The 25,000-nt window shown below is 39.9% G+C and overlaps 1 protein-coding gene and 1 pseudogene across 3 annotated transcripts in view; one reads left to right on the forward strand and one right to left on the reverse strand.

Annotated features, from left to right (window-relative positions):
• The window catches only part of LOC138007925 (bifunctional 3'-5' exonuclease/ATP-dependent helicase WRN-like), a 52,787-nt gene that overhangs the window by 4,208 nt on the left and 23,579 nt on the right, over positions 1-25,000 (forward strand). For all 3 annotated transcript variants that reach the window (XM_068855056.1, XM_068855055.1, XM_068855054.1), the window contains 11 exons: positions 2,141-2,237; positions 2,438-2,513; positions 3,464-3,531; positions 5,027-5,135; positions 5,367-5,441; positions 5,577-5,659; positions 7,969-8,075; positions 11,349-11,455; positions 13,190-13,273; positions 16,399-16,487; positions 22,866-22,957. In XM_068855056.1, coding sequence (XP_068711157.1) covers positions 2,141-2,237; positions 2,438-2,513; positions 3,464-3,531; positions 5,027-5,135; positions 5,367-5,441; positions 5,577-5,659; positions 7,969-8,075; positions 11,349-11,455; positions 13,190-13,273; positions 16,399-16,487; positions 22,866-22,957 — 987 coding nt within the window. The remainder of the gene's footprint in view (positions 1-2,140; positions 2,238-2,437; positions 2,514-3,463; positions 3,532-5,026; positions 5,136-5,366; positions 5,442-5,576; positions 5,660-7,968; positions 8,076-11,348; positions 11,456-13,189; positions 13,274-16,398; positions 16,488-22,865; positions 22,958-25,000) is intronic.
• LOC138008819 (uncharacterized) lies at positions 18,276-21,990 on the reverse strand (annotated as a pseudogene).

Consider the following 25,000-nt stretch of genomic DNA (forward strand, 5'->3'; position numbering starts at 1 on the left):
TCAAAATGTCTCGGGCTCGCAAAGAAAAACGCTGGTCTCGCCGTCTCGCAAAGTCTCGTATTTACCATTCGCCACCCCTATTACTGACATAATTTCATATTTAGCTACCAGCTTGAAATTGAGTACACGGACAAGACATTAGTTGTCAAATGAAGTTTGAGTCCTTATTGTAGTTGTGTGCTTTTTGTTCAGCTCCTACCTTCTTATGCCATGGCAAACTACGAAGAGTACACATGAGTAGTTAACAATAATACTGGTGTGGACTACTCCGTAGGGTGAAAGGATCTTTAATATTACAATAATCGAAAAACGGAAATGAACACACAACTTAATAGAACTACAAGAAAAAACAAGAAAAGAAAGAAAAAACAACGACTACTATTTATACGATTACATTAAATATTCCGGTCTAGCCTGTGATAAAATGAATACATTACATACTGCGATTCTCAGTTGAGTATGACACTAGGGAAGTTTGGTGACAAAGTTTCAGTGTTAAAGTTACCATGTTGTCAAGGGCAACTTGCTTCATTTCCAAGGGTAACTTTTCGGGGTTTCACATTATTTAACTGGTAACGGTTGATAGTTTGAATTTAACCATTACCATTTGTAGATTTTGGCGGGCTCATCGCTCACTCGTGCTGTCAAGGCCCTAAAAGTTACTCTTGGAAACGAAGGAAGACAACATGGTAACTTTAACGCTGAAACTTTGTCACGAAACTTCCCTAGTGTCATACTCAACTGAGAATCGTAGTAAACCGCGCTAGGGGTACTCCAGTGCTAAATTACTCTACAATTCCTTCAGAGAAAATTCACAATGAGAAACAAAATAATTTTGTCATTTATTTCTTTACTTAAGCAAAAGTAGCAGCAAAGTGGCAAATGCTAACCCTTTTGTTTCAAAAGAGAGGTGACAACAAGTCACAAATTTGCGACTTCTCCAGATTTTGGTCGCAAAGGGAAAAATTTAGTCGCAAATGCGACTGTATTGGTAGCAATTTCGAGCCCTGATATTACATAATAATAACAGCAACGACAGCTTTTAAATTTGCTTTTATCATTTATATTTATATACATTATATTCATTAAATTTAATGTGTCCAATTATTAACATGCAACTTAACTTGTGGTATCTTTTAGGGGTAAAAATCTTATGTTGCAGTGCCCACCTTTGTAAGAATCCAGCATTGTTTAGGCGTATTTGTGAAAATTTCTGACGATCATCCCTGCCCTACGATATATGGGAGTCCCCCCCAACCGCTGGGACATAAACTAACTAAAGAACTAATGATCTGGTGACAAAAAATAGAAGCACAACAATATCAACTTAAGAACAATGTGCAATAATGTAACTACTGGAAACTTTCCAATACTCCTACATTTCTTTTACTCTTAACCCATCAACTCCTGAAACTACCCCATTGACGAGTAAATTTGACAGGCGTCAGACAGAGTAAAATCTATGAGTATCACTCTTATGGGTGAAAGTGTTTAAGTCCAATCTGAAAATAGTGCACCCACCAAATTTACAGTTCATGCTTAATTAAAGTTTGGGCAATTAAAAGGATGTTTTTCATATTTCAAGTCAAGACCTCCTATGGGCCTTATTCGCATGGCATCCATATTGGGCATAGAAAACAGATTTTGTACCGGGAGCATTGTATTGAAATGTTTGGGAACAAGTTTCGGTCGGGCAAAACAAAAGCGTTCAATCTCTCGGGACTCAATGTGACTGCCGTGTGATTAAGGCCCATCACATAAATTTTTTTTTCAACTTTGGATATAAAGATATTTCTGGAAGTGGAAGTGAACACCCACAGATCTTTCATCATATCTAGTTGTGGTAGACAAAATGAAGATATCTAGAAGAGAGAAGGGACTGTAAAGTGTTGCAGATTATTAGGTAAAAGTTAAGAATCCGATCCCACCAACGCGTCGGCCAACACGTCGGCCAACGCGTCGGCCAACGCGTCGGTCGACACACCACCAACACACTGCCGACAAGGCATGCTTGAGCACTGCTTTTAGCTACAGACTTCTATTACCATACGCTTGTGTAGGTTACTGGCTGTAAGTTACCTTCATCACTTTTACATGTACTGAAAGAATCTCTTTGTGTTTATTGCTGTGATCGGTAAAGGTTGATATAGAGGAACTCTGCAACCAAAGCCAGGTGGAACCGGAGACTTCTGAAGATAATCACAAGGATGCTCAGGACAAATTAGCGCCAACTCATGGTAAATGATGAATAAATAAGTTAATAGAGCAACGTATCGCTGAACAAACAATTACCGGTAAATTATGTAAAGTTTTGTAAGCTTTGCAAGAATACAAGTATTTAAGATCAGATTAAAACAGGTTTAAAGGCCAAGAGAATGTCATTTTCAAAAGACTGGTAGTTCTCAAAGACTCAATGATGATGCATTTTTTCCAACAGAGACTACTGAAATTAAACCCGATATTGAGTATATTGAGGTCCTGAAGAAATTCTTTGGACATAGCAAGTTCAGGCCGTAAGTAAAGAAGGAATCTCTTAAGTTTTAAAGTCACTGGTATTAATGTTACAGGCAAAACCTGTGGCTGGGAATTAAATACTACTTAAAACCAAAAAAGAAATCACACAAACCACACATGAACTGCTGAGAACTAATGAACCAAAAAGGTATTCAAATGAAAACATTAATATTATTATGGGATGAGGTCAAGGTCAACAAAAGTTGAATCCTCCAAGGTGGATTCCATTTAATGGGCTGAGACCTTGCATAGATCATTCTAATCTCAAAAACCAAGGGTGCTAATGATAATATTACATTATGGTTAAAAAATAGTATTATTTTGTTTTGATATCTCATCCACGTGATGAGACGGCCATGCTGGTGTACAAAACAATGGAAAATGGCCCCACAAGTTTTGCATAATAATAGAGTCAATTTTCCAAAAGACATTTTACTGCATTGTTCTGTACACCAACATGGCCGTTGTAACGTCAGATTAAAACCCTCAATTGTTAAACAATGCTTTATGAAAACAGTGAGAAGAAAATTGACCTGTTGTGTTTGTGTTTTTTGTATGCACTGTTGTTGAATAACATGCTCTGGGGCCCCACCCAACAGACTTCAGAAAATTTATTTGTAGTTGGTGAATGAGCTGATTCCCAAAATTAACAAACTGTTGGTTATTAGCCACTCATTATTTGCCTCTCGCCACAACAATCCTGCCATCTACACAGGCTAGTATACAGTTTACAGTTTTATGTCATCTTCTTTGATTTTATTTGCTTGATGATGATGATGATGATGACAATGTAACTTAATAAGTGGTGATCAATAGAATGGAAGTAAATTATTATGACTTGATTTAATTTTAAATTCAGTATTACATTAGCACATTGAGGTGAGGCATTTGGATGGTAATCGCCTCATTGAAAGCTATGTCATTCAGGAAGTTATATCTTACCTTTTAGTATGCAGTGGAAGATAATCAATGAAGTGCTCAATCACAAACGAGATGTCTGTGTTGTTATGGCAACAGGTCAGTTGTATATGAAGGCTTAACAACAGTACAGACTCTGTGCAATGTTATTAGTTCTGTGAATGATGGCTTCTTGTGGTATAAATTGTGATTAGTCATCCTTTAGAGATAGAAGACTACAGTAACTTATCCTATGACTGGAATTTTAATTGAAACAACTTGGCTATCAGAACCCGGGTATCTCTAAAACGAAGACCCTAAGATCCCCAAGAACCCTTAAAGACGCCGAAAACTCGGAAACAAATAAAGTACCCCTAAACCCTCAATTTGGCTAACCCTAGGCCTAAAAACCAACTGCTAACTAGTGGACCTCTTACCACTGTGTGCTAAGCCTGCATACAAGCTCTTGTGTTTATGAAAACTAAGGCTAAGACCCCAGCGTCTTAGTTTTTGTACTAGGAAAACTAAGACCCCTTGTAAACAGTGGAAATCATTGGAACGAAACCCAGAAAAACTTGCCTCTAGTCAGATATTTGGGTGGTGGATGTTGTCTCCATATAAGCTCTTATCACTTTGAGTGTTGCATGACAGACAAATACAGTGACATTTGTCAATTCTTACTTATTGGTACGGAAACTAAAGATAGGGTGTTCTTAAATAATGAGAAACACAGTGTGTTAACCCTTTGGCTGTAACCACTAAGAAAGTGATACATAATTATTATTTTGTCAGTGCACATTTGTTATAGTTCTACTTTCAGTATCAAAACAAGTCCAGTGCATATAGAGTTATTGTGCATGCATGCATGCATGCATTCACAATTTAGCCGTTCATTGTAAGTCGCACCCGACAATGAACGGATGCCATAGATGGTTTATCCCTATTATTATGTCTGATAGGGGAGTAAAAGGGAGGGATAGGAAAAAGTTTCTGGTCGACTTGAGGCTACTAAGGTATAATGGTTAATACAACTAGAGCTGTTTGGTCCATTTAAAGAGAAAAAGACCCTACCTGCATCAGATCCAGCCTATGGTCCTGGAAGATGGAAATTGAATAAAGTGTTTGTTTGCAACCATTGTGTAGTCCCCAGGCAAGAAATTGATAATTGTACGATAACAATAGGCCTTTTGCAACAAATGATCATGTGGTACAAAATCCGCCATGCTGGAGGGCAAGCTCATTATTATTCCCCCACTGGGACATTTAAGACAAAGAGACCTGAACCAGTCAAGCTTGACTTGCCTTTGTGTTAATGTCCCAGTGGTGGAATAATAATGAGCTTGCCCTCCAGCATGGCAGATTTTGTACCATGTGATTGTTTGTTGCAAAAGGCCTAAAGCTATTATTCCACTCAGTGGGCATATTCAGTATGCTTTTTTTCCATATTACTGATAAAAGTCCATTGGACAGTTTTGTTTTTCAAGTTAATATGAATTTCTGTAACTATTACTCCTTAGTTTGGGTTCAGACTGTTTTCAAATGTTCAGAAATTTTGTAGCCATTACTGCTTTTTCCAGTCTACTGGTAGTAAAATTAATGCTATTGCTTGCTTTAGGATATGGCAAAAGTTTGTGCTACCAGTTTCCATCTTTGTACACTGGAGGAACAACTGCTGTCATATCACCCTTGATTTCACTCATGGAGGATCAAGTAGCCAAACTAAAGTAGGTTTTTGCGAAATTGAGAAAACTATAGAGGATGTAGAAATATTCTTGAAGTGTTTAATCGTGTTATCATTAACAAAAAAGAAATGATTCGTAAAAATCATAGGTTCTATGCACAGCAGTCAGCAATTTTCCTGGCTTTGATTTCGCTGCAGCTAAACCAGCACCACAATCATTTTCAATGTTAAATTAATTGGTTGCTTATACTTTTGGTGCAATTTTACCTTGCAGGCTTTATAAAATTCCTGCTTGTTATCTTGGTACCGCTCAAAGCAACAATGCTGAAGCAAAAGCAGGGGTTTTGAGGTTAATATAGTTTGTTACCATGATTGCAGAAGTACTTCTGTTGAGCATGTATGTGTTTTTAATGTCAGTTTCATTAATAATTCTAAAATATACATGACGATAATATTATTGTTTGCTGTTCTTGTTTAATCTCAGAGGTGAATATCGAGTGGTGTACTTGACTCCTGAATATGCTTCCCTAGACACAGAATTTTTAGCACGGGTGCAGACATCTGTAGGTGGGAGACCTGATTTTGTTTGTGAAAACATACATGCTTGTGACTATAGTAACAATAACAAAATTATCATATCACTAACAGCAGTGAAGCAGTAAAAGCTAAAGGAATTGTTTAAGTACTTGTACAGCTGAGCACAGGTGGTCAACTAGTAATAGTGAATAAATTAAAATCGGGTGACCCTATTCGGCAGAATGGCAGAATGATAGAACGGAATGGCGGAATTGCGGAATACACGGAATATTCTAAAACACAGAAAATATTTTGAAACGCGGAATATACAGAATATTCTAAAATGCGGAATATACGGATTATTCTAAAACGCGGAATGAGAGGAAAATCTTTAAAAAGAGGATATAAAAAATACACTTTTTGCCTGTGAGTGGTCTGGGTAGGATAACAAAACTTCCGATTATAATTGTACATTTCCTGGCGACCAATTCAAAGTTACAAAAAATGTGTCACAGAGAAGAGATCATACAAAGTGATTCACCTCTGGGCGATATGTTTCCCCGCTTCCGTTTTTGTGCCTCTCGGACTGTGCCGAAACATTGCTGGCGCACTTTCCCACACTCAGAGAAGGAAAAATGGAGAAAGACGTTGGTAAGTGTCCCAAGGAGTATTTACACTTGACTCTCGCTAACAAGAAAAAAATGACATATTATCTTGAATTGTAATCAGCGTCTTGTTTATATCTGCAATGCTTTTGTATAAAATTTTTCTCTCACTTCCCCTGAAGAAGGTCCGTGATGGCGACCGAAACGTCGGGAACATTTTTATTGTAAATAATTTCTGAAACGCTTTTAACCACCAGACAAGTGTAACATTATAAATAAATTTTTAAAATGAATTAGGTTTGTAACAAAGACCTTACAAAAGGCACTGACCTAGTAAATTACCCTGCAAAAGAAACGACCACATGTCGTACATTATATTTTTAAGACAATTGAGACACTTACCTAAAAACCAACGTCTTTCTCCATTTTTCCTTCTTTGAGTGTGGGAAAGTGCGCCAGCAATGTTTCGGCACAGTCCGAGAGGCACAAAAACGGAAGCGGGGAAACATATCGCCCAGAGGTGAATGATCTCTTCTCTGTGACACGTCTTTTGTACCTTTGAATTGGTCGCGAGGAAATGTACAATTATAATCCGAAGTTTTGTTATCCTACCCAGACCACTCATGGTCAAAAAGTGTATTTTTTATATCCTCTTTTTAAAGACTTTCCTCTCATTCCACGTTTTAGAATAATCCATATATTCCGCGTTTTGGAGTATTCCGTATATTCCGTGTTTCAAAATATTCAATATTTTCCGTGTTTTAGAATATTCCGTGTATTCCGTCTTTTACATGTAGAATATTCCATGTATTCCGCAATTCCGCCATTCTACCATTCTGCAGAATAGGGTCACCCATAAAATCGCATAAATTAAAGCTGATCAAAATGCAATCAAATGTTTGTTTTTCTATGCAAGAAGAAGGCTGGAGTATCATCTAAGAGTAGAGAAAAAGCTCTTTGCTAGAGAGCACACTGAGCTGGGACTTGTTGGTGAAAGTCAAGAGCTGTCAACATTAGTTCAATCCTGCATTTCCTTGATACTTCCACTTGTGTCCTGGAATAACAATTAAAGGCACATCATCATGTTTGTTTATAGACAGACTGATCAATAACTGCTTACGGTCCTGACGAAAAAAATTCTAGGTCTTCAGAAGTGGATATTTTTAAATTCAAAGAGTAATAATAATAATAATAATAACAATAATAATAATAATAATAATAATAATAATAATAATAATAATAATAATAATAACAATGAGAAGAAAATAATATTATTGGCCTATTGACTCCTGAATTCCTCCCCTCCCCCCTACTGACGAGTAAAGGTTTGGCATTATGACAAAGAAAAATATGTAAATCTCACGTCTAGGAGTCAATGTGTGTTTGGTTCAAAAGGGAGTTCTAAATTGGCCAATATAAAAAATACCATACATCTAATACTCTTTGTTTTTCCCTCCAAAATTTTGCATAGGCATATTAATTGTTATTTATTTTCTCTTGGGACTTATAATGGTCCCAAACTGGAAAGAATGCTTATGCAAAGTTTTGGAGGGAAAATCAAAGAGTATTATGGTATTTTGATCTTGGCTAATTACTTGAATTCCTCCATGATAATACTTCTCTCATTTTTAATACCTAAATTTACGATAATTATAATTAAACTGATTCTTATGGGTGGGTTAACATAAGACAACAAGAGATTACAGTACTTTTCATTTTTTTGCGATCTTTGATGAGGCATGTTTTCTTTTACAGGTCTAACCCTAGTTGCAATAGATGAAGCTCATTGCGTCTCTCAGTGGGGACATGACTTCAGATCCTCCTATCGTTCACTTGGATGTATTCGCGATAAGCTTCCTGAGGTGAAGAAGTGTAACTGTTTCAAGAACATGTTAAAATCAAATTCCTAATAAAGCTCATTTTTCATGATGTTATCCCCAGAAGTGCAGCCAATATGATGAATTCTGGATTTTGATGAATGTTAAGTGTCCTTAGGCTACTACCTCTTTACAAAAATGATACTTACCAAAACTGAGGTGCAGTTGGAAAGTGGTTTGAGTAGAGTATAAACCATCCTCGGAGACCCAGGGACAGGGTAGTCGGGACGATAGAATGTTCGTGGTGAAAGTTCACTACAGGAACGGGAAGAGCCCCTGGGCACTTACTTTTACCGAACCAGTTCCAGACGTGTTCGAATCCCTGCTTCTGATTGGTCACAATTTTTTTGTGGCCAATCAGGGAAGAGGAGTGGCTGGGTGACTCTGATCTTTCTTACACGTAGTAGTTTTCCTCATTGATCGCCATAGTTGCGTAGTGTGTTCAACAGGGAAAGTTTCTCGAGGAAAGTTTCAGAACAAAACGTTAAAGCTGGAAAAATTACAAGCTTTAGCACAGCTACAAGCAACAAACACTCTTCCCCTATAAATGTTTACGGTGGATCTTTCGAAGGTATCATAAATTTTTATTGCTGATACGCGATGCATGACTTTCAAGCTCTGCACCTTTGCTCACTAACTTGTCTTCTGCACAACGCCAAGCTCACCTTTTACATCTCCATGTTTGTCGCACTGCTTCTGAAACTTTCCTTGAGAAACTTTTCCCCTTAAACGTGCTACGCAACTATTGAGATCGATGAGGAAAACTACTTTGTGTAAGAAAAGATGAGAGTCACCCGGCTGCTCCTCTTTGCTGAATGGCCACAAAAAAGAATTGTAGTCAAACAGAAGCAGGGAATTTGAATGCTTCTGCAACTGGTTTGGTAAAAGTAAATGCCCAGGGGCTCTTCCTGTTCTTGTAGTGAACTTGTAAAGGACCCCACAATGAGACTCATCTATTTCCGTAGTGATTACAAGTGATTCTTTCTGATTCGCTTATTTTAATTACCTAGTGTTACGTCATTAGCCACCTGTGGAAATATTTAGTACAAATAGGAGCATCTTGCCACTTGCCTTTAGTCCTCGTTAGTTTTCACCTTGATTGGTGCGCCTTCAATAGTAATGGAAGTTCATTAACTCACCCCTGGCCCTTGAGTTCAAGCGGGAACCGATGTGTAAGTGCAATTACTTTAATACCTTTGTTTTTTAAGGACTTGTCTCGGACAATAGTTTTCTAGTGCAAATACTACGTGGTTCCCTCCACGTGTGGAATTCAAGTCAAGCACGTGACATCGCCCCAGCCTTTGTTTCTTCGAGCACTAAATTCAAATACATTTAGTTCCCCTTTGTGTTTGTAGACATTTCCAGCGGTTTGGTTTCATTCTCCTGCTTTATGCTTCGCTCGTCATAGCACTTCCGCAAGCAGTGCTAAAATTTAACCACGTGTTCGTAGATTTTTGAATAGTAGTTTGTCTTCGCCGTTATCTATGTTTCTTTTCATATGCTATTCGACTTAGTACGAGTACCTTGATTTGATTAGTCTCAATTTCTGTCTATTTTGCTTGTTTATTCGTAGTTTTAGCTGCTTGTTAGCTTGTCCTCGTTAAACTATGATTGGAATGTGTATTCATCTTACACTTTCGTGATCATTTGTTATCTTGGTAACCCGCAAATATTTAGTAATTAGTTTGTATAATTTCGCATTGTCTTTCAGTTTACATTCGATTATCGTCAATTAAATAACCAACAATCAGTGTCAACCCGTGATTCCTGACTTTACTCGACTAGTAAAGCATTCCTGCTCGCTACGTTCATCGCGACAAGTTGTTTAGTTCGTGACATTTGGCTCTTCAACAGTCGCTGTGAGCCTGACGCTACAGAACTTTCATCATGAACATTCTATCGTCCCAACTAGCTGCCTCTGGGTCTCCGAGGATCAGTGTAAACCTACTGTTGTCGTTGACAAAAAACTTTAAAACCCATTTAAATGCAAGGATTATTTAAAGAAGTTAATGACTAAGAATACCTGTGTTGCTAGTGGTCAATGGTTGGTTTGTAGGCACATGTACAATAGTTACCGGGTTTTCAATATTAACCGGTGGCTGGCGAAATTGGCCGTCTATTGCCTGTAAACTTGCCTTGGAAGTTACCCCAAATTTTACAAATAACATGAGGAACATTCGCACAGAACACGAACCTTGGATCCGGAAAGTTTTGCTCATGAAAAACACAAGAGACGCCTAAATTCTGAGTAATCTCGGCAGCGATTTCTGTTTCCCTGCCTATGTCAATGATCTAGCAACCACATTTTTGAGGCAGGAGTCCAGCAGTCTGATTTGCTAATTACATGTGAAGCTTGACCAGACGACATTCGCAATTTAAGGTCTTTTCGGTCACGGTAGATAAAATACATTGCACGCAGCTACAGGTACAGAATGCAAAGGAGCCTTAAAGGGGGCTATATCATGATATTTTAGCATCTTTTCAAATCCCATTTTAGTATGTCTTGCCATCAACTGGATTTCAAACATTTATTCAATGACATGTACTCTCTCTGAAGAAAGAAGCCAGAATTTAATGATATTAGTGTTGTGTTCAAATACCCAAAGTTGTGCTCCAGGATGCAGGCAATGCATTCTAAGAGGCCCAAATTTCAAAATTTTCACAGGGGAGAATGCTTCCAGACCCCCCAACAAGCTCATGCCTTCAGTCTTCACAAAGTGCACCTCATGGTGCAAGACAGTCATGTTGCACATTGTCCGTTCCTCTGCCTACTCCAAGTAGGTTTTGCCGCCTACTAAAATTCTTATTGAACACACTAAGTTAAGGACGTCATACTCGTGGTGTTTCTCCTGGCAGCGTGAGGAGTTCTGTCCTTCAGTGTGGTTCATAGCGAGCTTGTTTTGGCGTCTCCCCCATTCCCTCCCTTTTTTTCTCCACTGATAGTTCAGTGTGGTGGGTGGTTGTTTTTTAAATTCCTGGTGTGGAGGCTAATAGCGGGGTTGTGCCATGTTGTGCTAGCTATGGGGGCTTTATTCTGTCTAGCCTCTGTATAACTATCTCAAGCACATTAAGTGTAGTTAAAAAACAAGGGCATGGTTTTTTATGGGGTCTCAAAAGGAATGAGACATACATTTTCTGTGTTCTACTTATTACAATGGTAATTCAGTTGTAGAGCTATTCAGTTATAGAATATATAGAATATATGTACATGTAATTATTTTTTGCTCAGGACCACACATGTTTTCATTCCTTTCCAAGGTACCTATTGTGGCCCTGACAGCTACTGCCACTCCTGTTGTTAGAAAAGATATTTGTCAGTCTCTGAAGCTAAAGAATGCTAGTTATGTTTGTACAGGGTTTGACAGGTAAGGGACTTTTTGTAAATATGAATAATATGTTCTAACAACAAAGAAAGCTTTTATTTTTGTGGATGTGTAGAGCAGCTTATGAGAACCCGAAGTAGCAGGATTAGTACCACAGATTTGTAGTGGCAATAGATGAGTATTACAGGCCTAGTAAATGTTCAAATTCTAACTTGCAATTGGGCAAGCAAACTTCATGACCAACTTGTCCAAGTTCCTTCACTTGCCTTGGCTCATAAAAAAAGTACTGTTTATTTTTCCGTGTCTGGACATCCTTTGGATTCTCTATTAGTGATAATAATTAACAATTATTGGACGAGGTTGAACAAAATATTGTGATTTGTCAGTGGCGAGCAGATCGATTATTTGCCGAAGCTGAAAGCTGAGGCAAATAATTGATCTGTGAGACACTGACAAATCACAATATTTTGCGATAACCGAGTTCAATAATTGTTTTATCATTCAATGACTGACTTTGTTTTTCACAATTTCCAACAATGAAGTCACTTTCTAAAAGCTCAGCAAAGCGAACTTCCATTTTCACACAAGAGCATGGTTTCAGTTACGCATGGGCAGAATATTTATGCAGCAAAACACTTATTTGTAGGCAGTTATTTGCAGGTCAAGTGGTGGGCTCTCGGCCAATAAAATGGAAGGAAATGGAAAATACATCAAATGATAATTATAAGTATTATTGTGGGTGCTTGTCTTTTGGGCAAGAAAGTTGCTGGTCAAGTGTGTCTGAGAAGGTGGCTGCCTAAGCATGAAATTAACTACTTTTCCCTGATGAGTGGACAGGGTTTTAAATTTTCATCAGCATTGTATTAGAAACAACCAGTGCTAAAGTTTTAGGCAATCTTTCCCCTCTTGAGAGTAAAGAATCAATTTCAGAAAAACAAATTACTCAAATGGCAACCTACACTGAGGTTTTAGAAAAGCAGTGGATACAAGAACCAAATTTAGGAAAACAACTGCATAGAAAAATCAACTTAGCGGTCAATAGAGGATGTTTTCCGTGTGTTTCCATAGCCCTCATCTAAACACAAGGGGGAGTTGGGAGAATTCGAGACAGTTATGCAAATCCGAGATGCAGTAGAGGGTTTGCATAACTGAATTAACCTGTATGTTGTACTTCTTTCTGAGTATTTTGTATTTTGTCTAGTTTTATTTGTCCTTTCCTTTTACTTAATCCAAGGTTAATTTCTGTAATTGTAATTGCCATGAAAAGAAACCAAAAACCAATTATTAACCCCTGTACTTCTTCTCTGTTTTCCACATTCCATATATGAAAATGACGACCTCGTTTGAGACAAGGCATCATTAACACTTGAACGAGGCGATTACTGTTGTGGCAAGATAAGTGCACATGTAGTTGTGATAAGTTTTGTGATCATCAGATTATTTTCTTGAAAACAGCCTCGTAAGATTGTACAAGAAGTACAACATACAGGTTTATTCAGATGGTTTTCTGATCAGTAAGTGTTGCTGTGACAATTTCTGTAATTGTGTGACTGTGTAACCTTGCGCAGAAGCACATCAGGCTATGCACTCGCAAGAAAATGCATGTGTGCTGAAACTTTCTGGATGTCCAAAAAAAAATTTTGTCATTGTAATAATTTTTTTTTATAAATGTTGTACTTAAGTTTTCAAAAATGATTAATTTTTAGTGGCTTAAACGTTATCCTATATTCTCGGAAAACAGAGACAAAAACGGGTAAGTTGCCTTTTCTGTTTTAGACCTAATTTATACTTTGAGGTATCAAGAAAGTCTAGCAGCATAAAGGATGACTTTAAACCTCTTTTGATGAGAACTGGAGATAGGTGAGTCGAGACAAAAATCATCCCATATTTTAATGAGATTTTACTTCCCCATCAGTAAAATACGGCTAATGGAAGGTGACCGTACTAAAAGGGGCTATTCACGTCGCATTAGTTATCTTCGTATTCTTTGTAGTCGGTCGTTCAAGGTCATAAAATCAATTGTCTTGTTGTAAATAAAATGAGGACATAAAGACTTTGTTCCTAGATCTCAGTTTATAATGTACACCTGCATTGGCCAAATCTGTTAAGGCCTCATTCATAACTGTTAAAGAGCACGTGTAATGCCTACCTGCTCATAGTAGAAGCTGTAAAACTGGCTACTTTAATAGACAGAGTCTAGCTATAAAAGCCTCAGTTAGCCGTCCAATGTTCACTAGGCAGTTTGTCTTCTATAGTAAACCAACTAGCTGTTTGCATTTGTTAAAGTTTTTTCATCATGGTTCATTCTCGTCCTGCTCTCAACCTCAGTCGTGCCACAGCCAAAAAGGACATAGGATTATAGAGCGAAGTACTGCAGCTTCATTCGCAGGCTCTAAACCTACCCATAACGGGTTCAAAAGCTCAACTTGCCGCCAGACTTCCAACCGCCTTGTTCGGCACTCCCTCCAAGGCAGTCGCCCGCAGGAAAAAGCCTCAATCAGGAGTTCTTTAACCTAATGACTCCCAGGGGTTCCCCATTGACGAGTAAAATTGTCTGGCATTAGACAGACGTCAAAGGGTTAAGGAAATAAATATGTGGGAGGTTTTTCTTACTGATTGGAACGGCCGTTCCTTCTTCCTCTACTCCTCCAGTACCCCAACCCCTGACCTCGAGCTCTATACCGATGCGGCAAGCTCGGTGGGTTTTGACGGTTTTCTTCAGGGTCACTGGTTCCAAGGTCGTTGGCCTCCCCACTTGCGCCTTGATAGGGTTAGGGGCATTAGCATCGAATGGCAGGAACTTTTCCCAATTGTTGTCACCTGTGCGATATGGCACCCATTTTTCATGGGAAAACACCTTCAGTTCTGGTGTGATAATGAGTCTCCGGTCTCTATAATTAATTCAGGGCATTCTAAGTCCCCGCGTATCATGGGTTTGGTACGATTTTTAGTTCTCATTTCGATGAAGCACATTTTTTTGGTATGGGCCCGTCATGTTCCCGGGGTTTCTAATGGTATTGCTGATGCACTCTCCCGCTTTCAGATGCAGCGTTTTTGGGCTCTCGCCCCCCTCGCAGACCAGATGCCTTGTACCATCCCGCCTTCGCAAATGACCCTTTGAAGGCTGAGGTCCTAACCTACGCTAGCTGGGGCCTTGCAAAAAATACCAATCGCACTTACAACCCCGGGGAAAACCGTTTCTTAACATTTTGCCTCATGAACCGTCGTCTCCAAAGCCCTTCAGGGGAAGTGTTACCAGCTTCTGAAGGAACACTTGTTTACTTCGCTTCCTATTTAGCTAGATCGGTAAGTCACTGCACAATTAAACTTTATTTAGTGGTGGTTCGTAACCTCCATATCACAGCGGGGTCCTAGGGATTTTTCTATCATCTGGGCTGCTTTTACTTTAGCTTTTTTTGCATTTCTCTTGCATTCAGGGCATTCCAAGTCCCCGCGTATCATGGATTTGGTACGATTTTTAGTTCTCATTTCGATGAAGCACATTTTTTTTGGTATGGGCCCGTCATGTTCTATTGGTATTGCTGATGCACTCTCCCGCTTTCAGATGCAGCGTTTTTGGGCTCTTGCCCCCCTCGCAGACCAGCTGCCTTGTACCATCCCGCCTTCGCTAATGACCCTTTAAAGGCTGAGGTCCTAACCTACGCTAGCTGGGGCCTTGGAAGCCTGGACCCTTTGAGGGCTGAGGTCCTAACCTATGCTAGCTGGGGCCTTGCAAAGAATACCAATTGCACTTACGACCCCGTTTCTTAACATTTTGCCTCATGAACCGTCTCCAAAGCCCTTCAGGGGAAGTGTTACCAGCTTCTGAAGGACCACTCGTTTACTTCACTTCCTATTTAGCTAGATCGGTACGTCACTGCACAATTAAACTTTATTTAGTGGTGGTTTGTAGCCTCCATATTACAGTGGGGTCCTAGGGATTTTTCTATGATCTGGGCTGCCTTTACTTTAGCATTTTTTGCATTTCTCCACCGTAGCGAGTTTACTTACCCTGGTATCAGTCAGTTTCGTTCTAGCTCCGATCTTTCCACTGATTGCATTGGTTTCCATCCCAATCTTGCTTGCCTGCAGTACATGACAGTTTGCATACAGTCGTCTAAAACCGATGCGTTCCGGCGAGGGCACTGCCTCATGCTCGCTTGTACTTTCTCCCCCATTTGCGCCGTTATGGCCATGCGTAGATATTTCCTCCTAACAACGCCTCCTCAGGGACCACTTTTACGCTTTCAATCCGGCCGGTAACTTACCAGGCCAGTTGTTGCTCAACTTTTCCGGTATAGCGCCATGGGGGTCCGTCTTCCCCACCTTAGCCTTAAGGGGCATAGCTTCCGCATTGGGGCTGCATCTATGGCTGCTGCTGCCGGCGTGCCAGATTGGCTTATTAAGGCACTTGGTCGCTGGTCTTCTGACTGCTACCAGCTCTATATTCGTACGCCACAGAGCGTATTACATTCAGTTGCCCCGAAAATGGCCTCTGTTACCGACCAGTTTTCTCATGTGTAAGTCTCAGTTTCTGCATGTCTGGCTTGGGGGGATGCAGTGCCTTGCACGCATCTGTGGGGGTTAAGTCTGCACAGCGACTTCCCCCAAGCTTGTTGGCTTGTTTGCCTTTGTACATTGCTCACTAACCAATACTCTTGTCCGATCTAGCATGTGCTGTTTACCAATCAGCTCGCAGTGCTGGGGAGATAAGTGAGGTTGTTCTATATCACACAATGTGGAAGTCGCATAGGCTAACCTGTCACAAGGCAGTGTTCCCCTCAAAAAACACCAAAACGTCTGTTGTCTCGTTTATTGCGCCATGCGTTATGTGTTAAAAGCTAACTATGTTGATATCAAGGAACAGTGACATTAACTGGTATATGCATGATCGCTTCATATCCAACATCATTTTCATAAAGTTTAACTTTATTTAGGTCCATGGTAAAGACTATTACTATAGGATGTGAATTTTTCTCTCCTAGAACAAAGATTGAATATTCATTTGATGGTCCTACAATAGTTTACTGCCCAACAAGGAAAGCAACTGAAACTGTAGCAAGAGAACTTCATGGTGAGAATGATTGTTACCTTAAATTGCATTTCTGACTAACATTTGCTCATTTTTAGGAACTGTAAAATGTTATTTTTCTTTGAAATAAATTACCCTTGTGTGATTGCCATAGATGTATTTGAATTAGGTCAGTACTTAAATATAGATTATTAGGGAGTTTTAGCAAGGACAAGAGCAACGTCAACTCCAACGTCACTTCAAAATAATAATTATAACATAGGGCTGTCGTAAGTATTTTGCAATAAATTATTCCATCTTGTTCTCACTGACACCTTGAACAATAGGGGCGAACTATCACATAACTGGATTTTTAGGAACCATTATTGGTTGTAAAGTGAAGAGAAAAAGTGAATCTGAAATTTTGTGATTTCACGTTGTTGTTTTGTGGAGTCCAGCAAAAAGTGCATTGAAATGCGTGCTGCACTTGCAGCACATGATTATTTTTCCTTCCGTAACCAATTGATTCTTCAGGTACCCTGGGAAACCCCCAGTTCACGAATAATCTGTTGGTGTTAGTCAGAGTAAGTCTCACTGCCAGGAGTCAATGGGTTAACTGTTAATTTTCTTGCTTTGTGGTGTTGTCGTTGCTGTAGCTGCCGTCGTGCTCTGTGTTATTTTTGGAGAGTGTGAAATACCATCTTTTTTTGAGGACAGTGCTCACAATTATTGCGCATACGTTCTGCGCATCTCCGGATACTCGGATATCCTGTGGGTGGTGCTTATTAATACAGAGATATTTTTGGGCGGTTTAATTAAAACTATGCGGAGAAAGCAGAACTTAGCAAGTGCTCTTGGTATCCAAAAAGAAAATTGGGGGTAACCATTCATTTTTCAGAGATAATAAATTGAGCTTAAATTTGTAAATGAATACCATACATTGCTTTGTATTTCAAAGCTATTTATAAATATTGTTGATTGATTATCTTCGAAAAATGTGTGGTTACCCCCAATTATGTTTTCTTTTTGGATTTCGATAACACTTCTTAAGATATGCTTTTCCCACGTATTCAGTAAACTGCGCAAAAATACCTTTGAATTAGTAGGCACCGTCCTTAATAGAAACTCACCTCAAGGTTACAGAATAATTCCAAGGACGCAAGCAAACAACATGGCTCTCTACTCACACAAACACTGAACACGGGGCATCATGGGATGCCCAATAGCTTCGTTTCCAGTCTCAAATGTGGCATGTTTTGTGATAGACTTGAAGGGGTTGTGTTTCCAGTCGTGGCACAACCGCCACAACCATTCCCTCTTTTACACTGATTTCAGTGGACTATCAGCTTTCATTAGTTGCAATGTTCCGGGGGAAAATGGTTAATAATCCACTGGATTACTCAAATCGTATAATTTTCTTAATGTCTTTTTATTCAATCTACAAAGGAAAATATTACATAATTTCAGCTTCTCTGAACTACAATAAAATACGGACTACGGGGCTTGATTTCAACAGATCTCACATCATCGATCACTTACTTCTGTGAGGATATCCAGTAGATTAAACAGTCCTCAAACTTCAGTAACACAGGTTAGCAGAAATATAAAAACAGGTTGGTGAACAAACAGGTTAGCATAGATCCGTTGGCAAAACGTCCCAGAAAAAGTGAACTTTTTCGTGTTATCCGGTCTTAATAATGTTACTAATCTTAAGGTAATCAAATGTCAATCAAGGAATCAATTAACAGAATCAAATAATCTATTTTTTAACAAAACATTCTCCGCCCCAATGAGGGCGTAGTTCTCATCCTACACGCAGTCTCTTAAAAATTTTGCTTGTATACTGTCTCTTCACTCTTCTTCCGCAGGACAAATCACAGCAATTTTAGTAACAGGGCGACTGTAGACGCCAGTCAACGTCTTGACTTTGACATTTCGTACTCGACCATCCGGTCCTGGGTAGACTTCCCGCATGATTCTGCCTGTGCACCACTTGCCTCGAACGGCATTACTATCAGCCACTGTAACGATGTCGTTGACTTTCACGTTTCTTCGTTCAATTTGCCACTGCTTCCTCGGTACTAGGGATAGAAAAACGTCTCGATTCCAACGCTTCCAGAATGAATCAACGATTTTCTGGAGAAACTCAATTCTGTGGCGCAGATTTTGTGTTTCTTTGAATGGTCCTTGTGGTACTTCAGATGACGCTCGTCCAAGGAGAATATCATTAGGGCATATGTACTTGCCATCATCAGGGTCGTTTGGAATCCTTCCGATTGGCCCTTGATTAACAAGATTGGCTACCTCTAGAAACACCGTTTACAACTCAAATGGTGTTAGCAATTGACTGCCAATGGCCCGCTTTAGAGCGTTCTTGCAAGTCTTGACGAGCGCCTCTCATTGCGCAGCCATTTTGATGAGGGGCAGCAGGTGTCGTGAATTTCCAGTGCATGCCTTTCTCTGCGCAAAAATTTTGAATCTCTTCTTGGCTCAAACCTCATACCATTTCACCCAGCTCCCTCTCCGCACCGACAAACTGTGAACCGTTATCACTTATCATCACTGCAGGTTGACCGCGAATCGCAAAAAATCTGCGGAGAATTTGCAAAAACTCCATGGTGGAACAGTCAACGGCCATCTCCACATGTACTGCCCTTGTGTTCAAGCATGTAAACACCACACCGTAGTGCTTCGCGGTCTTGTTTCGTCCTACCTTGACGCTGTAAGGCCCGAAGTAGTCACATGCCGTGTAGTAAAATGGTGGAGTGTATGGGGCTAATCGAATTGCTGGTAAATTTGCCATTAACTGTGTTTCGGTCTTATGTGCCATTTCTTTACAGAACCCACATTTGAACTTGATTGACTTGCTCAACTTCATTGCCTTTAGGATCCAATACTTTGCTCTAATCTTGGCGGTCGTAGCAGCCACTCCACTGTGTCCCTGTTGATGCACGTGCCTTGTTATTAACATTGAGATCCAATGATCACTTGGAAGAAGCGCCGGGTGCCTAGTTTCATATGATACAACTGCTTGATCAACTCTTCCTCCAACTCTGACCACACCCTGTCCGTCAACAAAGGGACTCAAACTCCTGAATTCCCCTTTCTTGATTCGGCTGTGCAGGGACTTCTGGGATTCTTTAATCCAGAAGCGTTCAGCTTTTTCTAATTCCTCTGGTACAAGTGGCCCTTCTTTTCCCGTTTGGGTGTGTCTTCTTAAGCGTATCTTGTTGGCCAGCCTTTGAATACGGGCCGTCACTCGAATCAGGTTCTTCCAACTTGAAAATTGATTTGGGTCGATGGCTTCATCTGTCTTGTTTTGTCGAAGCTCCAAATGTTCCTCTGAAACAGGTTTTGCTACCTCTTGTGGCCAAAGCTCCTCTGGCTTTTGCAAAAACTCTGGTCCATTGCTCCATCTCCCGTTCAGATCTCCTGCATAAATGCCTCTAGAAATATCATCAGCGACATTTTCTTCACCCGGGATGTGTTTCCATTCACTAGGGTCAGCATTACTTTGAATTTCTCCAACTTTCTTGCAAGAATTGCTTATCACTTCAGCCTCCTCCCGTTCTACCTGACTCAGCTTATCGCCGTCACATACGCATGGTTTCACTTGAACTCCCATGGTCTCTGTTGTCCAGAAGTCTGTTAGGTCAACTGGCATTGATAACTTAACAAAGAGTATTCGACTGCTTGATGAAAGCGTTTCGGTGGAACCTCCAAACACCACCCACCCAAGGGGCGTCTTTCTAGCTACAAGTTGTCCAACTTGCTTCGTTTGACCCGTATGAATATGAGCATGGTCTATTCCAATCAGCATGTCAATCTGCCCTTTTCCTCGATGAATCTTTTCGTTTGGTACACAAAGGAGGTCAGCAAGCTTGGACGTTTGAACTGCGGTAATATCATCGCCAATACTGGGGATTCCAATGGCCTTTACCGAATACTTCCGGGTGCCGTCCAAAGAATTCACTGGGACTCGATACTCCTTCGTTTTCATTGTTTCCTCTTCACCTCCAACTTTAGTTATGGTTACTGACGTATCCTTCCCCTTCAGCCCTAACACTTCAGCTGTGTCGTTGCGAATCAAACTGACTTGTGCTCCGGTATCAAGAAGAATATTGCCTCGTTTGTATACTCCGTTTTGGCCACAAATGTGTGCGGAAAATGCAGGCAGAAGTGCTTCTTGATTTTCCGTAAATGCTGCTATATTCCCGCTCTGATCGCATTACTCTTATGCAAAAGCGGATGATGGAAGTGTTGGCACTGTTCTCCTCCCTCTGTCTTGGCACAGCGTTGCTTACGGCTGCAATTTTCCAATCTGTGCTCTCTACCGGCTCTCTTCAAACACCCGAAACAGACGTGATTCTCTTTGGCGGTTTTGATTCTTTCATCTAGGCCCATTGCGGCAAACCGCGGACATTGATCTGGCCAGTGAGCGGATGTATGACATAACCAACATTTATACCATGTTGAATTACCTCTAACGCTGCCTTCGGTTCGCACGTGATGCACTGAACGACTGTTACTTGCACCAGTTCTGAGTGGAGCTGTTGCGCGCATACGCGATTTCATCTCCACTGTCATCCATTCCATTAGACCTTGAAGCGTGGCAATCTTTCCCTCTCGCTCCAGATCTCTAGACCAAACCTTGCGGTCGTCCGCACACATCTTTTGTTCAATAATAGACAGCATGTGATTGTTGTTCATGTCACCGGGAACACCTACTTCCTTTAACATGTTATGACACCTTTTGACTCAATGCACCAAATCACAAAATCTTGCATCTTCGCCATTTTGCAGTGCACGAAACTTAACTATATCTTGAGTTATCGTGTCTGAAACAAATCTCGGATCTCCATATATAGAATCTAAATACTCCCATGCAGCCTTGTAATCTGCTTTCCTTGGAGACATGACCGCAGGAAGGTGATTGCGTCTCGATTTGAGTACCTAGCTTCAATTGCGTGTTTAAAATCTGCTTTAAAAATAACATACCGTACTCTCTGACATCTCCGGAAAACTTTGGCAACTTTGGTTTTTCAATCTTGAAATTACAGGAACTACCGCTGGGAATTACTGATTGAAGGCTGTCATTATTAACACTTGCATGGGTGTCGGAATTAATAACCTCAGGAACTGTGGGATTGGCATTTTCACCGCTCTCAATAGAACCGTCACCGGAAGACACGTTTTGTTCTGATAACTGAATACTTGAGGTTCCGATCTCATGTTGTTGGCCATTTTCTTTCAATTTCGTTTTCGTCTTGACCAAACTATCCAAATACAAATTTGCCTTTATTTCCTGCCTTAAAAAGTTTTCTTGACATTCAGACATCCAGTTCTCAGCCTCTTCAAACTGTTCATCATCGTCAATCATTTTGGTGTATTCTTCATGCTTCGTCACTAAATTGCTATATGCTTCTTTGACTTCATTTAGAGCAGCTCTTACCTCACTTTCTGGTCTTTCAACTTCAAGTAGGCTTGTTAACTTTTTGCCACATCTTGTAAGAGCTGCTTTCGCGTTCCTTCGTATCTTCTTTGCTTCCTTTAATTCTGTTTCCATTGTTTCACACCACGTGCGTCCAGAACCAATTCTCCCTCGGCCCAACAGTTGACAAGAAATCGAATGCAATTTTCCGGGGGGAAATGGTTAATAATCCACTGGATTACTCAAATCATATAATTTTCTTAATGTCTTTTTATTCGATCTACAAAGGAAAATATTACATAATTTCAGCTTCTATGAACTACAATAAAATACGGACTACGGGGCTTGATTTCAACAGATCTCACATCATCGATCACTTACTTCTGTGAGGATATCCAGTAGATTAAACAGTCTTCAAACTTCGGTACCACAGGTTAGCAGAAATATAAAAACAGGTTGGTGAACAAACAGGTTAGCATAGATCCGTTGGCAAAACGTCCCAGAAAAAGTGAACTTTTTTCGTGTTATCCGGTCTTAATAATGTTACTAATCTTAAGGTAATCAAATGTCAATCAAGGAATCAATTAACAGAATCAAATAATCTATTTTTTAACAAAACACCAGCAACTCTTTCGGCTTTCACAACCCCCCACAACCTTCACAACTCCCACAAACTTCCACAACTCCCACAACCTCCACAGTGGCCACAACTACCCTAACCAACCTAACCCTAATCCAACCTCCACAACTCCCACAACCTTCACAACGTTCAGTGGGAGTTGTGCCACAACTGGAAGCACAACCCCTTCAAGTCTATCACAAAATATGCCACACATATCTTTCTCCAATTGTCCATTACCGTTAACTCGATTACAGTTTGGTATTATTCTTGATAAGAACACTGACAATTTGTAAGAGGTCTGAACAGCAGTAAAAATATAAAGAATTTGCAATAATTATTATGTTTTTAGTAACATGTTGTGACACATTCTTTTGCTATGATTCTGTAGATCTTGGGGTTAACTGTGAATATTACCATGCTGGTCTAAGCAACAAGGAACGTAAACGGGTGCATCACTTGTTTATCAGGGATGAAATTCAGGTAAGTTTACAGTAAATTTTTTGGGGACCCAGTGTCTCTACTGATCACTAGATTCAAGACAACACTTGGAAACTTTCATGCTTTAATTAAGCAAATGAAATGATTTATGAAACAAAAATACAAAATAATACGATACAAGTACACCAAACTTAAAAAGGGATATCCCTAAACGGCAGGTCTAAGATGCTGGTAACTGGTAATTGGTAACCGGTACCAGTAACTGGTTTACAACAGGTAACTGGTAACAGGTAGCTGTCTAAAAAATTAAATTGGCCCAGTATTTCCCATAAAATTCATTTTTCAGGGTAACACTTCCAGGCATGTGCAAGTTTATCTGTGTCAAAGTTCTGACAAGCAAATACAGGGTTTGAGCTAGGATTTCATCACTGGGGGACAGTTTGTTCACTTGGCTAAAATTGGGGGACATTAATTTTCATTTTTAGGGGGGGCAAACATTTTATTTTCCGGTTACTTGTAATTAAAAAATTAATACAAACAAGAAAGTTAAGAAAATGGTGTCAATGGCTATGCTGTTTTGCAATAGATTATTACATGTACATCTCGTTCTGACACCTTGAACAATAGGGGCGAACTATCACATAACTACTGTGCTGTGATGGTGTTGCTGAATGTATCCCTCATACATTTAGTTTCTTAATTAATTAACCCTTTGACGCCCAAACCGGCCTAAACTGGCCACTCAGTCTAACGCCAGACGATTTTACTCGTCAATGGGAAGCCCCTGGGAGTCAATGGGTTTACTGCATCCATGTGTTCTTTATAGTCATTGTGACTGAGGAGAATTGAGGTTCTAAAATGTGTACACCCTTTTTCAGATGCAAAGGGGTATGTTTTGTTAGATTTCCATCAAAAATAGCAGAACATTGCCTCCTTTTCTTGAAAGATTGTGATTTTGTTGGTTTCCTTTGACTCTCATCTTTTTCTTCGTCTGTATTTTTTTCTCTGATCAATCTGGCGAAAAAGCTATCTATTGTACAAATATATGTTTTCGCTGTGACATTTTAATTCCCAGATGCGTTCATCACACTTGGTTGAACTTGAGACGTATGTGTTCAGTAGAGCATGACTGAAGTGACTTAAAATGAACTTAAAATGCACAATAAAACTCCTCCCACATTCGTTGTTTCAGCTGTGTTTTGTACTGAAATTTTGTACCTGCAAATGTAATGTTACTTTGCATCGGGCACATGCATGTTTAAGTGAATGTTGTTGAAGTGTTTACTTTGGAGAATGGAGTCCTCGTTTTGTGAGGTGAGAATTTGTTACAGAGACAGATAACTTACCGGTAGCGGTATACTTTTATTACTTGTCCCTTTACCATCTGTGATTACCATACGGTTATCTTATGAATTAAAGCTGTCAGTGTGTAATCTGCTGTTTGTCAATTGCTAACATGTAGAAATATTAATATTTGTCCTTGTTCGGGCCAGGACCCGCTGTGGAAGAACGTCACTACCCCCTGTGAGACTAGACTTGTAATGTGGCCACCATACTGGGGACATTTGTTGTGTTAATATTATGGGGTACCAGAACATGTGCTTTTCGTTCGAAGAATCGTAGTCATTATGCGAAGCGTGTACTAGCAGTTTTCGTCAGATCATTAAAGTCATTGTTTACCGTTGTCGAGAGCAAAGATTATTTCTTAGCCTGAACAGAACATTATGGTCCTTCGAGGTCGGATTTGAGGAACTTTTGGCAAAGCAAAGCACTAAGCAGAAGAGTAAACATTGAGATAAACGAATACAGGATTGAATATGGCAGACAACTGTGCATCGTCTCAGTCAGTGGAGGAAATTGTGAGTGAAATGTCTCTTCCCCTAGTCAAAGCTGAGTTACAAAAGAGAGGACTACCAGCGGAAGGAAAGAAACCAGTCCTTATGGCTCGACTTATCGTTGCTATAAAACAAGAAGAATCTAAGCCTTCGTGTTCGCAAAACAATAATAAGAAGTCGACTAATACAGTCCCTAAACAGGCCTTGCCAGCTGACAACAGGCCTTCAGCATCAACTGGTGAACATTTGT

This window comes from Montipora foliosa, chromosome 6 (genome assembly GCF_036669935.1).
Source record: "Montipora foliosa isolate CH-2021 chromosome 6, ASM3666993v2, whole genome shotgun sequence".
In the NCBI taxonomy this organism is placed as follows: Eukaryota; Metazoa; Cnidaria; class Anthozoa; order Scleractinia; family Acroporidae; genus Montipora; species Montipora foliosa.